Raw genomic sequence first — 13,809 nt, forward strand, 5'->3', positions numbered from 1 at the left:
CAGCGTTAGGAGGGTGGACTCGCAATGGAAATTCCCAGCCATTATGTTATCTGTGCAAACTGGTTTTAGCAAGATCGGAAAGAAATTAAATGAAAATCGCTTATTGTCACATGTAGGCTTCAAATGAAGTTACTGTGAAAAACCCCGAGTCAAGAGTGGATTAGCATTAAAATGGTGTTAATTTTGTAGTTTGCGCTTATGTGGTATTTGTGAATGTAGGCACCATTCTTATTTGTGCTATGTATCTGCAATTCATTTATTCTATCTAAGTTTATTTAGATGGGAAATTAATGGATCATGGGATCATCTGCAAAAGTCTTTTCATTTCCTTGTGATTACTGCATTTTTGAAGGATTAATTTCCTAGAAATCCTCAACCAACAAACCAAGTTTCTATAGTGATGTTCAATGGTAGCTGAAAGGAGTTTTTGTATATGTCCTATGTTGGGATGTATATTTAGACCGGTAGCTTGTGTATTGATCTTGGCAATATTAAATAATTTAAAGAAGACCATTTTTCATGAAATTGATGGGAAAATAACTTTTTGGGCTTTTGTCTTCTTTTGTAGTAGTTCTGTTTAAAGCCAAAGTTTCATATGCGCATGTGTTACTCTCCCATGCAGTCACTAGTTTTGCCATTATTACCTTAAAGTACCAATTAACCAAGATTGTTTTCTAGCATAATGGCACTCATTTTAACAATTGCCTCTTATTTATCTTATTGAATAAATTAATAAATCAGTACCCCAAGAGATTCTTCATTTGTATGTTTGCGGTAAAAGTAGCTGAACCGATTTTAGTTTTTTGCCTCTTTTTCATCCCTCCTGCTTCCTTCAAAAAAATGACTCGGGGCTGATTTTTAGGCAGACAAATATTGGGTTTTAAAGCATGATTTTGTTTGAGACTGGGTTAGGTCTTAGTTACAGCTCTGCAGGTGGATTTTCAAGCTACTGCCATGTCAAAGTTTTGTAAATGTACGTTTATATAAGCAACTTAGTTTTGGAAAAGATGCTTTTCTCATGATTCAATTTCCTTGAATGCAGTTGTATTGCTGTGAATATTGAAGGGTTGAATTTGGATCTAATGATCAACATCAATCTCATGAGAAACATAAGATTGCTGCAAGCTGTTTAGGCACATAATCCTCCTGCAAAATACTGTAAAATATGAACTAATTTGAAAATTCTGATGATATATGCATGTTTCATCTATTTTATGGAATAGCCTCCCTACCCCAGTCGACCTCCATGATGGGAGAGTTCTAAAGTAGATCCCACTATGCATGTACACAACTACCTGACCTTCATGGTCAAGAGAACACCCAGGAAACATAACCATTTATTTTATCCCGCTCTCATGGTGGATCTATTTGGAAACCAGAGCAAAGGCTGAAAAAAGAAAATATTTTTTGCAGGAAGTGCTATGCAAGTCATGTGTCAAACAAACCATTAAGACAAAATTAAATGAGAAGTCTCGATCACTTGGCAGACAAACAAAGAATGATATGGAGATTAAATCACATTTATGAAGGAATGTTCAAAACAGGGCTTTTATGTTGGGACTGGGAAAGTTATGAGGAATGTAATCTGGATTTTCAAAGTTGTAGGAGGTGTTGCAAAGGTGAATTTAAAGCTTATTTTCAGTTAGTAAATTGCTATGGAGTTGGACTCATCACTAGAATGTTTTTGCGTATTAGGGCAAGGAATGCTTAATCACAAATACTTGTTAAAGTAAACACCGTAACTTGATTTAAAATAGAATTAATTAAGCATATGAGAAGAAAGAATTTAAAAGGCCACAGAAACTAGGTTAGACGATGTAGTTCCTGGTAAAGTGTTGGTACCGACACAAGCAAGGTTGGCTAAATGAACTGTGTCTGCTGTAATTTCTATCAACATCTTTTGAAAATGTCAGCAAACTATAGCTTGGTTATGTGAAGAGCAGTTTTAAAAATGAGCTTCATTTTTAAAACACATAAATTGCTTTCTTTTATTACTATGTAGCTTTTGGGGTGTCAAGATTTTCAGTCTCCATCGATGATGCTTTCTCCGACGGCAGTGCACATCTACAGAAACGCACTTCGGGGTGTGGGAAAGCAGTGATTGCAAGCTGGGGTTAACGTAGTTCTGATGTTGTTCTATTGTAACTCAGACATATGTAAATTTGTATAGGATTTTAGTGACTAGATCAAAAAAGAATGTGAAAAATGGTTTATAATTCTTTTTGGGTAGAATGTCATGCTGCCTCATGTTCACAGCAGTTATTGTGCCATGGAAATAATTATCTGATGTAAACAACCAAGTCCATTTGCACTTGATGTTAACTCCAATTAAGTGTTTGTAGTAGGGAATTAGGCGCTGCTGTTTGTGCATTCAATTTCACTAATGGACCTGAAAGGCTGCTGTGTCCATCGAACACCTTTAGGGAGAAGCAGGGCTGCAGAAGAAGAGTATCTCTTGCTTATCATGAAGTCCATTTTAAAGGTTGGCTGAAAAATCTGACACCATTGTATTCACTAATTGAAGCACATTCTCCGCATTCACCATGTTCTAATGCGATGTGCTGCACAGTTTTTGTCTCTGTGTCATGGCAGTTCCTTCAGAAACTGTAGTGAGCTGGAACTGTATTATAGAGGTAAGTATTTGGAATCTTGCCTTTGCCCAGACTAATAGATTATACTGCAGACGATGATCACGTGCATGATCTTATTCCACATTTCTACTTGGTCCTATGACCACTTACTTTGTGACACACATTGGTGAGTCACTTTGCAGTTACCACAATCCACTTGTACCGTTTGTTTGCCTGCGACATTTTGACAACCATGGAAGCAGAAGCTTCAATGTTACAGATACCAGAGGGTTAAATCTTCCGTTTCTGAACTCTTGTATAATAGCAATAACTGCCACCTCTTTTCTGTTAGGCATCTTTTTTGTATTAAACTACAATGTTGATGTTTAAACATCTTGCTAATCAGCACAGGGCATCGTTGATGGATCTCCTGTATTAAGCTTGCTGCCACTTGCAGCTTTCGTTATCTTGTGGAAATGTACCTGGCTAGAGGTTGTGTAGAATGGCAAAAGATGCTTTTCTGCCAGGAAAATTCATCACTCAGTGGTGTTTTTTTTTAATCTGCGGGTTACACACTGTCCCTGTTTTGCTTTTTAGCAACACAATCTATACCCGAAGGAGGGATGACTGTTTCGGAACAGTTCTCCATAACATTACAACACGGTGTTGTACTATACTAGAATTGCAGCTTTATTCAAAGCAGCATGCTTGAATAACAACAAGGCTGAGGTGATGTAAAATCAGTTGTTTGGTCTTACAGGTCTTCCTAGTCAGAAGTCCAAGGAGCAGCAGCGGAGCGTCCTACGTCCAGCTGTCCTGCAGCCACCCCAGCCGAAGTCCTTTACACAAAACGGTAACTGGTTGGAACTGCAATTCCTCTTTCTACTGTATAACCTCTCAAAGATTTTGTTGCCAGTCTGCTTATGCTGTTGAAGTTGCATTCCCCTTACAATTTTAATCCAATTTAAATGTAATTTTCAGAATAAACATCACCTGAAATATGAATTCCAATTATGAGATGTTTGCTCTAATAGAAACAATTTTTTTCATTGGTATTTATGTTGAGTCTTGCCAATGGTAGGGATTGGCTCACTCTCAAATATTCCATGTTCCCAACTCCAGCTAAGTCACCTATAAACCCTCTCCAAAATTCTCCATTTTGTGCTACTTTTTTTTTTCTTTCCTCTTCCCACACCTCCTTTCCCAGTATCGGGATCCAAGTCATTCTCCTGCAAAGGATTGATTTTGATGAAACAGCAATGGACCTTAGTTTTAAAAACAAACATCGGGATTACTTTTGAGAATCTTTCTGTTTAAATTTTAAATCGTAGGGGAATGTACCTTTAATCTTCACTGACACACAACACAGACTGTTCATCTAGTCAACTCAACAGCTGACATTTTAAACAGCATCCGGGGGAAACCACATCCTTTGCAAAGCCAAGATTCAGACTTAAACCACTGGAGAATCTACGTGAACCACCAAAAAGAAAATTTTGTTTACACTGTGCCTAGGAACCAGGCCTAACCTGTAAACCAATTATCACTGAACGTTTGGGAAAGAGTGGACCATCTAAACACAACATGAAGTGCAGGGCACTGAATAATCATCACTATTATAACATGCACAAGAAAAACTCTGTGGATTGTGCTGCAGTTAGTTGAATCGTGGACACTTGGTATAGCTCTCCCTGAGGGCTAGTGAAGCATCATTTTCATCCATCCGCAAGCTCCATATGATATACTTGCTTTTCACAAATACATGTGCATTGCACCCATCCCCGAGCACATTCCTTTCACTGGCAGTAGCTCACGCTGGACTTTAAATGATCCTTGTGCTTGGGGTTCTGAATTCACAGTAGGTGCAAGGGCAGCTGTTGTTCATGCCTTGCAGCTGTAATTGATGGAGCAGACTCTGTATCCCTGCAGAGTTTGAAAAAGAAGAAATTCGACACAATGCAATAAAAAGAAAAGAGGATAAAAGAAATGAGTAGCGAATATGTTTTTTTAAAACGAAGAATTAAATGAAATCAATAGAACCAAAGATAAAATAAACAGGATCCAAAAGACAAAGTAGCAATGAAAACCAGTAAAAGAAGTAATGCAATTGGGGAAGAAATGAGAAAAAGTAGAGGGAAAAGCAAAGCTCAATAAAATGGAAATTGAAGAACGAAGAGAGCAATTTGAATGCGCTTCAGGCCATGCTATGGCCTCTTGCTTCAAAATTTCAGAATTTTGTGGATCTTCCCACACTCAGTCTCTCACCGTTTCTGTTGATAGCAAAGCGTTGCTACTAATCCCGCGCAGTGATTGTGAACAAGTTCAAGTACGAGTTGCACATTATAGGAATCCAGAGAGTTTTAAAAAGAATCCTCACATGACCGTCAGTTGATCTAGAGATAATGGACATACGTTGCATGGATCAGTACTGATTGTTATGAACTAATGTTATGGTTTATAGCAAGGCTTTCATTGGTTTAGCATTTTGCTAATCTTTTGTATGGATAGCTCTTATACATTTGTTTTTTCTTTCTTGTTGCCATCTCTAATTCTCCATTGGGTAGAATGATGTGCAATTATTTACACCTGCAGAATTGAATCTGAATCTTAATAGACTCATTTTCTTGCAATGTTGGTGAATATATGTGTGCATTGGTGAAAAATGGGACTTGTGTACAACATGAATATGCTACTTGGATTAGGATTCTGTATAATGCATGTTGAGTGTTGTATAGGAATGTTGTGCTTGGACTAAAAATTATGTACCTTGGTGTTGCATATATGAAAAAATACTCAGTGTGCCATGTTTAATATGCAAGAGAATTATATTGGTCTACTGGCTGTGCGTATTAATAGTGAATTGCAGCTGAGGTTCATTTCTGTTGTAAACAACATAGCCTCTAAACTTTCAGTTAATTGGAGGTGTTCAGCCATGCTTTTTAGAATGTTGTGGAGATGCCGGTGTTGGACTGGGGTGAGCACAGTAAAAAGTCTTATGACACCAGGTTAAAGTCCAACAGGTTTGTTTCAAATCAGAATGTCATTTAGAATGTTGTTCATGCAGTTCTTATCATTGATGGACATGAAGCTGAAAAGGCCAATTGGCCTGTTTCTGTGCATGTATCCTATGCAGTAAGAAGTGTATCCTGGTGTAGTGAAAGCACAATGTGACCAACCATCCACTTATGGTTCGTGCCCATTCAAGAGTAGGCCCTGGATTCCTGTACAGTGTTCATCTGAAAAACTAATTCAGTTATAATTTCCCTCTGCAGGTATCTAACATCTTTCGAAAGCTGTATGCCGTTGTCTATATATAAATATGTATGTGTCAGTTTCTTGACTACAAATGATACGAGGGAGGTGGATCATGCTTGAGTGAGATAGTTTTACAAAGTTGATTTCTCATTTTTTGAGAAAAATACAGATCTTCTGTACAGAATACAAAAATGCAAAACATTTAGCCATGTTTGCAGTTCTGGCAAACTCATCAATCTGAATCAAAACCAATAAATGCTCGAATTAGTCTTGCTGGATTTGTCTGCTCTACTTTTTTCAATCGGTGGAGTCTCAAGTTTTTACAGTGTCAGGTATATAAGTGCATGGATTGTTTTGCAGTATTCTGTTGTGGCAGCTCACGCTAGTACAGATTAAACTAAATGTATGCTGTATGCTTTAGCTTTTTGCATTTTTGTATGACTGAGCTATTTGTTTGTGAGCAGTTGTGGAATGGGGAGCATAGCTGTTCAAGAAGAATTTACAGAAATGGCTCATTAACAAATATGCATAATTAGCTCCTTAAATAACCAAGATTTTGAGCTTTACTTCAAAGACACACACCAGTTAGAAAAAGGGCGGCATGGTGGCACATTTGTTAGCACCGCTGCCTCACAACGCCAGCGACCTGGATTAAATTCTGGCCTCGGGTGACTATGTGGAGTTTGCACATTCTTCCCGTGTCTGCATGTGTTTCCTCCGGGTGCTCCGGTTTCCTCCTACAGTCCAAAGATGTGCAGGTTAGGTATGCTTAGGATTAGCTATGCTAAATTGCCTCTTCGAGTCCAAAAGGCTACATGGGGTTATGGGTATAGGGCAGGGGAATGGGCCTAGGTGGGATCCTCTATGGCTGACACAATGGGCTAGCTGGCCTCCTTCTGCACTGCAGTGATTCTAAGTTCTATGAAGGGAGGGGCAGGATCATGATTGTGTTGAGTCTGAATTCCTGTATTGTGATTTATTCACTGGTAGACAATCATGGATGTTTCCAGAGCGAGAAAGAAGAACTAGCATTTATATAACACTTGTCATAACCTTGATGTCTCAACATCCTTTGAAGCTTTTGAAGTGTCGTGCCTGCAAATGAGGCAATTTAGACCATTTTGCCTGTGCTGGTCATCATTAGAAAAATACATTTTAAAATCCCAAAGCCCCAATATTCTGCTGTTTCAATTACTTATCCACATTTTCCTTGATCTCTACCTCAACTATTCTTTCTGGTAAAGTCAAAAGTAAGATAACCAGCGATGAGGTAAATTTAAAATAAAAACAGAAAATCCTGCCGATATTCAGACCTGGCAGTCGAGTCAGAAATAGAGCTAATGTTTCAGGCCTATCATCTTTCAGCAGTTGTCATGGAAACCACAGACCTAAAGCAGCTGTTTTCCCTCTCTCCACATTCTGCCAGACCACCTGAGCATTTCCATCTGGCAAAATATTCCATGTTACGTTCTCTCAATCCACTGCATAAAGAATAATATTTCAACAATACTCTTTAACCCTTCTCTACAGGTCCAACTCTTTTTTTTAAGGGTGTGAGTTTCGCCATCCAAGCCCCTCCACCCACCCAAAATTATTTGTTTCCAGTAGGAATTTGTTCTACATGTTCACTATCCTCCTCAAGACAGAAATTTTCTTTTTCCTAATATCTAACTTTGCTTGAGACATGGGCATTTGTTTTCCAATTCTGTCTCAATATCCAAGTTTCCACGTGGAGGATGTTTACTTCAATATTGTTTATGCTTTTAATTATTTTGAAGACCTGTGTTATATATTCCTCAATCTTTTCACCAGTGAACAACAAAAATGTTTAGTTGTGTGTTTAGTCCCATAAGGCCAGGAATCTTTCTGGCCATTCTTCTCTGAAAACTTTCCAGTACATGCGCCTTCAGATATGGTGGCCAAAACTACCAATTATTCCTTGTCATCTGGCTGTGTGCTTGGATAATATCCAATTATAAATATTAATGACTGAAGTTCATAAAAAAATAAATCCCTTTTGGAAATTGCCATCTGAATTTTGTTTTCAGATTAATATTTTTAATGGTCTATCTACTGGTGATGCTATGGACTAAAATTTAGTGATTCTGCCATGTCACCAACTTGACCTATTATTTTTGCGATTGAAGCACTTCTCAAACTGCAATGTAGATTTGTCACTATAAACATCTGAACCCTTGAGCTTTAATAAGGAAGTCATTATTTGTTGGCTTTTAAAATACACAGCTAGGTAAAGGTTTACTTTGTCTGGAGGATAGTTCTTGGATTACAATTTGGCTTGCTTGGATAGGTGAGAAATATCACCTACACAAATTGTAAATGTTTTGACTTTCCCTATATTTCCTCCTTGACAGTTCCGCCCTTCAACTATAATCCTGCAGCTGGGAGTACAGAAAGGCTGCAGAATGGCAAGCTCCCGAACTGCTCACTAAATTTCCTTGGTACTGAGTATCCAGGACACTCTCAAAAGTGGGAGTCACAGAAGAAATACTGGGTAAATTCAACAAAGCTGTTCTTGCTAGCACGACACTTGGAATAGGAGCATGTAATATCAGATAATCACCTGTGAGATGGTGACTCCTGTCAGTTGCCCATGCCAGGTTTTCAGCATAACTTGGTATTGCTTTTAACGTGTGCTTTATAAATTACAGAGACAAAATCAAAGTAAAAAGAAGTGGTTCGACAGCGTTGAAAGATGTTGTGTGAGATTCTATTTTGTTAAGTAGGAGGCAGAACCCACTTTACCCTCCCATCCCTATTGTTGGTTTATATGGCTATTGTCCTGCTGTGGGTTGTCTAGGGTAATGGCTGTTCTTGCAGTTGTAGCAACCTCAAGGAAATTGAAAGAATTAGAAATAAGAATAAGACCATACTAAATTCAAACTGAAAATTTTCTGCTTTAACCGCGATACCAACTTTTCTTTAAAGTACTTAAACAGGAAATATCTCCTTTAATTGAGCATTTCTACAAGTATTTGCAATACAATCCAATCTCTTGTATTATAGAAGATACAGTTTGTTTACTAAATACAATCTGAGGAATTTGCTTCCCAGCTTGTTTCGATGGTTTCTGTTCTGTGGCAACATTCTGCCTTTTGAAATGGATGGGTCACTTGGAAATGTAGTGCTAAACATGCTGCTTACCTGTATAGCCTTGTCTTCCAGCTATATCCTCTCCTGATAACTGTCTTTTTTCAAGTTATCCAAAACTGTACGAGAGCAGCTCAATTGAATCTAATTGCAATATTATTTATATATGTTCCAGTTGCCAGCAGTGGCACCAATGGTGTGAGCAGACAAACTGAGGAAGGTATCACAACCTCTTCTGTAACCTTGAACAGCACATCAGACGAAGAGACTCCATCTATCAACAGTTCTACAGGCACAGTTAGTCATACGGTATGTGATACGGCTGGAAGCGATTGGAACTTCTTGTTTTGTGAAACATATAAATATCAGTAAAGGTCTAACATCAATATAAATGTGACCTACATCACGATGACCATAATTTTTGTTTATTTGCTGACTAACCTTCTACCTCTCTAGTAAAACTGGCTAAGTTAAGGTTTCATGTTAGTTGTTCTTTAATATTGACCATATTAAATTTGCATCTGTCTGGTCATGTGGATTTGCCACCAAATCCTTCTTACAATCCTGCAGGTGTCACTACATTGACAGGCAAGAGTATGCAACAAAAATCTAGGAAGGACTTTGGTAGTTCTCATTACCTCGTTAACGGAGGTGAGATAGAAAAGTGGATGCGAGTTAAACCTATATGCTTCAGTTATATACACAGCCATTACTGCCAAGAGCGTTGGAATTTGTATTCTATTGATGCATCAATATAATGCTTTGGACACTATCCAGATTTTTTGTCAGGGTTTAATCCCTTAGCCTTCTCCTATCCTGCGGTATCCACAAGGCAGTGGAGCTATTAGCCCATAGTTGGGAGTTTGGTTCATGAGTGTCAGGGCCTGTCCACATGCCGGCGGGCCTGCACACTGCACGCCTCGGGGACAAACCTATTCTGAGTTCCTCTGAAGCTTTAGTTGGTATCATGAGGGACCCAATTTCCGTGTGCCTTCATGAAGAGACTCAGCTGAGGACTTGCCAATGAAATGGTGTGTATTTGTCACGAATGACTTAGACTAAATATGTAATCTTTCCGTCAACTCTTTCAACCAAGCCAAATGTGGTTCTTTTGGACTCAACCAGGGAGGTTGAGAGGGAGATCCTGATATTTAGGCAACTCGGGGTCTCTATAAATTTTGTCCAGGGTTGTGTCCTGGAAAGGACATTGCAGTTTCACTGCAACACATTAATGCAGCAGTTACAAAAGAATAAGCCCAACTCGGTTGACATAGTGAACAGGTGCTGCAGGCTGTCTTCAATGGTGGGAAGATCTATTATACCCCTCTGGTCGGCCACCAAAGTTGGGAAGCCCCTGACTAGTAAGGTGCTGCCCACCATCATGCATCTGTTTCAGTGGGTGCTTGGAGCTCTGCTCAACAAGTGGACAGATTCCAATAACCCAGGCAAGCAAATAAAACAAAAAAAAAGAATCAAGCTGGAATGCCAGGACAATGTGCACAGGACCAACAGAGATTTGCACCTGGTTAATTAACACGTATAAGACACCATTTACAATACAGCACTCTCAACAGATGGGAAATTATACAAGTGGAAAAATGCTGACTGGTTTGAGGGTAACGTCATTTGTAAAAGGTCATCATTTTTGCATCTCATATATCCTAGGGCACTGCTTCCTCACTCCAACAGACAGATAATTTTGTGCAGATATGGTTTCCCATATTTGAGTTCATGTGGGAGCTATGCCCATGACAAGCAAGTCAATAGCTTGCTAACTTTCTCCACTGATGGTTTGATATCCAGCTCTGCCATGACAAGCAGGCTCTCTGATGTTTAGAGCTTCCTAGGTGGCACTGTTCTCACTGAAGTACAACTCAAGGCAGTGTTCCACCCATCTCTCCAACTGTTCATTGCAGTCAGTGATTACCAGCCTAGCCTTTGTTTTCAGTGGAGCCATTTTCCTTGCTGATGGACGTGAAGCCTTTTTGATCCCTTCATGCTTGCCCCTAACTTGTGATGGTACTTCTAATTGAAGCCAAGTGAATTAAAATTGAAGCTTTCATAATTTACAAGACAGATTTAAGCTCGAAGACTCAGAATGCACTAAGAGCCCTTGATGCAAGTCCAACAGACTGCGAGCAGTGCACCAATTATTACTGGTTACATCATTGCCAGAGTATCCACACAGGAAATACTAGGGGCATTAAAGAGACAATTGCAATAACCAGATTTAAAGTGAAACAGCAGCCTTCAAAGATAAAAGGTCTGATGCCATTTTCATGCAGTCTGGGAATCGAGAGTTAAAGCAATTATAAACAGTTAGCACAGCAGTCAAGACAATCCTCAAGAGGTTGATGTAAAATTCTGGACTGGATTCAGTGTTAAAAGTGGAGCGGAAGCTTAGTTTAAAAGTGCCATTTCGAAAATCTGGTCTGTATTTCAGAATGCAAACAGCTAATTATGAGTGAAGATTTTGAAGTGCTTTTTTGGAGTGGAGTTTGGAAACTCGCGTGACAATCATCTGGGGGATTCTGAGGAGATCTTCAGACATTCACTTGTGGTTCAGAATGGAGAACGTGTTTGTCCATGGTCGTCTTGTGTGTTTCAAAGGGACTTTGTGTTAATGAGACCATTGTAGATTAAGATGTACTTTGTAATCCATGTTAATCCTAAAACCTGTGTGCAAGGGGAGAGTAAAGGAGTATTGTATCATAACCCAATATTTTCATGTTTAACAAATGGGTTTTTTCTTGGTAAAACTAATTAGTGGTCCTGTGACTCTGTTCCCCCACATTTTATATAAAAAATTAAAGTTATGGTCCTTTGAGCCAGGGTTCCATTCTGGGATCTTCCAGTTATCTGTCATTTAAAAAAAATCATTTACAGATGTAGACATTGCTGGCTAGGCCAGTATTTATTGCCCATCTGCAGTTGCACTTGAGGAGGTGGGGGTGAGATACCTTCTTGAACCACTGCAGTCCCCGAGGTGTATGTACGCCCACAGTGTTTTTAGGTGGAGAATTCCAGGATTTTGACTCCGCGACAGTGAAGGAATGGCGATATATTTCCAAGTCAGCATCGTGAGTGGAGAACCTCCAGCTGGTGGTGTTCCCAGGCATTTGCTGCCCTTGTCCTTTTAAATGGCAGTGGCCATGGATTTGGAAGGTGCTGCCTAAGGAACTTTGGTGAGCTCCTGCAGTGCCCCTTGTGGATATTACACCCGGCTGCCACTGTTCATCAGTAGTGGAGGAATTGAATGTTGTGAAAGAGGTAGCAATCGAGCGGGCTGTTTTGTCCTGGATGCTGTCAACCTTCTTGAGTTTTTCCAGCTGCACTCATCCAGGCAAATGGAGAGTATTCCATCACACTCCTGACTTGTGCCTTGTAGATGATGGACAGGCTTCGGGGAATTAGGAGGTGAGTTACTCGCATAGGATTCTTAGCCTTTGGCAAGCCTCAGCATTTATATGGCTAGTCCAGTTCAGTTTCTGGTCAGTGATAACCCCGAGGATGTTGATAGTGGGGGATTCAATGAGGGATGCCTCATACCTGTGTGGTGTGAATGCTGATTGCCACTTATTAGCCCAAGACTGGATATTGTCCAGTCCTTGCTGCATCTCGACATGAGTCAAGAATGGTGCTGAACATTGTGCAGTCATCAGCAAACATCCCCACTTCTGACCTTATGGGAGGAAGGCTATTGATGAAGCAGTTGAAAATGATTAGACCTAAGACACTACCCTGAGGAACTCCTGCAGTGAAATCCTGGAGCTGAGATGATTGACCTCCAACCGCCTCAACCATCTTCCTTTGTGCTCTGTGTGACTCAGAGGGTTCTCTCTCGCTCTCTCTCCCCCGTTTCTAGTTGTCTCTGTTTTGCTAGGGCTACTTGATGCCATACCTGGTCAAATGCTGCCTTGGTGTCAAGAGCAGTCACTCTCAACTCTGGGGTTCATTTATTTTGTTAATATTTGGACCATGGCTGTAATGCGGTCAGGAGCTGATTGACCCTGGCGGAACCCAAACTGAGCCATTATGTGAGTAGGCTATTGCTGAACGAGTGCCGCTTGATGGCGCTGTTGATTTCCTCTTCCATCATTTTGGTGTTTTTTGGTGTTGAGATCATATTAAATTGCGGAGCAGGCTCCAGGGACTGAATGGCCTACTCCTCCTAGTTTCTATGTTAAGTCGCCTGGTCTAGATAGCTTACATCCCAGATTGCTAAAGGAAGCGGAAGTGATGATCGCAGAAGGGCTTGCCATAATCTTCCAATCTTCCTTGGATACGGTGGAGGTGTCAGAGGATTGGAGAATGGCCCCCTTATTGGAAAAAAGGTGTAAAGATATTCCAAGTAACTGCAGGCTGGTCAGTTTAACATTAATATTGGTAAGGTTTTAGAAGCAATAATCAGGGAAAGAAAATTAACAGGCACTTGGAAATTAATTAAGGAGAGACAGCACGGATCTGGAAAAGACGGATCATGCTTAACTAATCTAACTGAATTTTTTGAAGCAGTAACAAAAGATTGTAGAAGGGAAAGCAATGTGTGTTGGCTACATGAATTTTAAGAAATACATCGATAAATTACTATAGAAATGATTGGTTAATAAAATTGAAACTCAAGCACTAGGAGGGTAATTTTCAGCCCAGATAAAAAAATTGGCTTGAGGTTGCCTGACAGTGAAGTTCCCCAAGGGTGACTTCGATATTAGAATGCAACATAGAATTTCACAATTTGCTGATGATTCTAAACTTGGGGACATAAGGCTGGCAGTGGGGATGATGCCAATCACCTTCAACAAGACAAAGATAGGCTGGCAGAATGGACAGACATGTAGCAGATGGAATTTAAGACAGAGAAGTGAGTCAATGCACT

The 13,809-nt window shown here is 39.8% G+C and overlaps 1 protein-coding gene across 6 annotated transcripts in view; it reads left to right on the plus strand.

Moving 5' to 3' along the window:
* The window catches only part of LOC140395129 (ran-binding protein 3-like), a 126,927-nt gene that overhangs the window by 66,682 nt on the left and 46,436 nt on the right, over positions 1-13,809 (plus strand). For 4 of the 6 annotated variants that reach the window (XM_072482587.1, XM_072482591.1, XM_072482589.1 and 1 more), the window contains 2 exons: positions 3,331-3,423; positions 9,109-9,242. In XM_072482587.1, the coding sequence (XP_072338688.1) occupies positions 3,331-3,423; positions 9,109-9,242 (227 nt within the window). The remainder of the gene's footprint in view (positions 1-3,330; positions 3,424-9,108; positions 9,243-13,809) is intronic. The other 2 variants (XM_072482592.1, XM_072482588.1) reach the window with 1 other exon arrangement.

The sequence above is a fragment of the Scyliorhinus torazame genome, chromosome 18 (genome assembly GCF_047496885.1).
Source record: "Scyliorhinus torazame isolate Kashiwa2021f chromosome 18, sScyTor2.1, whole genome shotgun sequence".
In the NCBI taxonomy this organism is placed as follows: domain Eukaryota; kingdom Metazoa; phylum Chordata; class Chondrichthyes; order Carcharhiniformes; family Scyliorhinidae; genus Scyliorhinus; species Scyliorhinus torazame.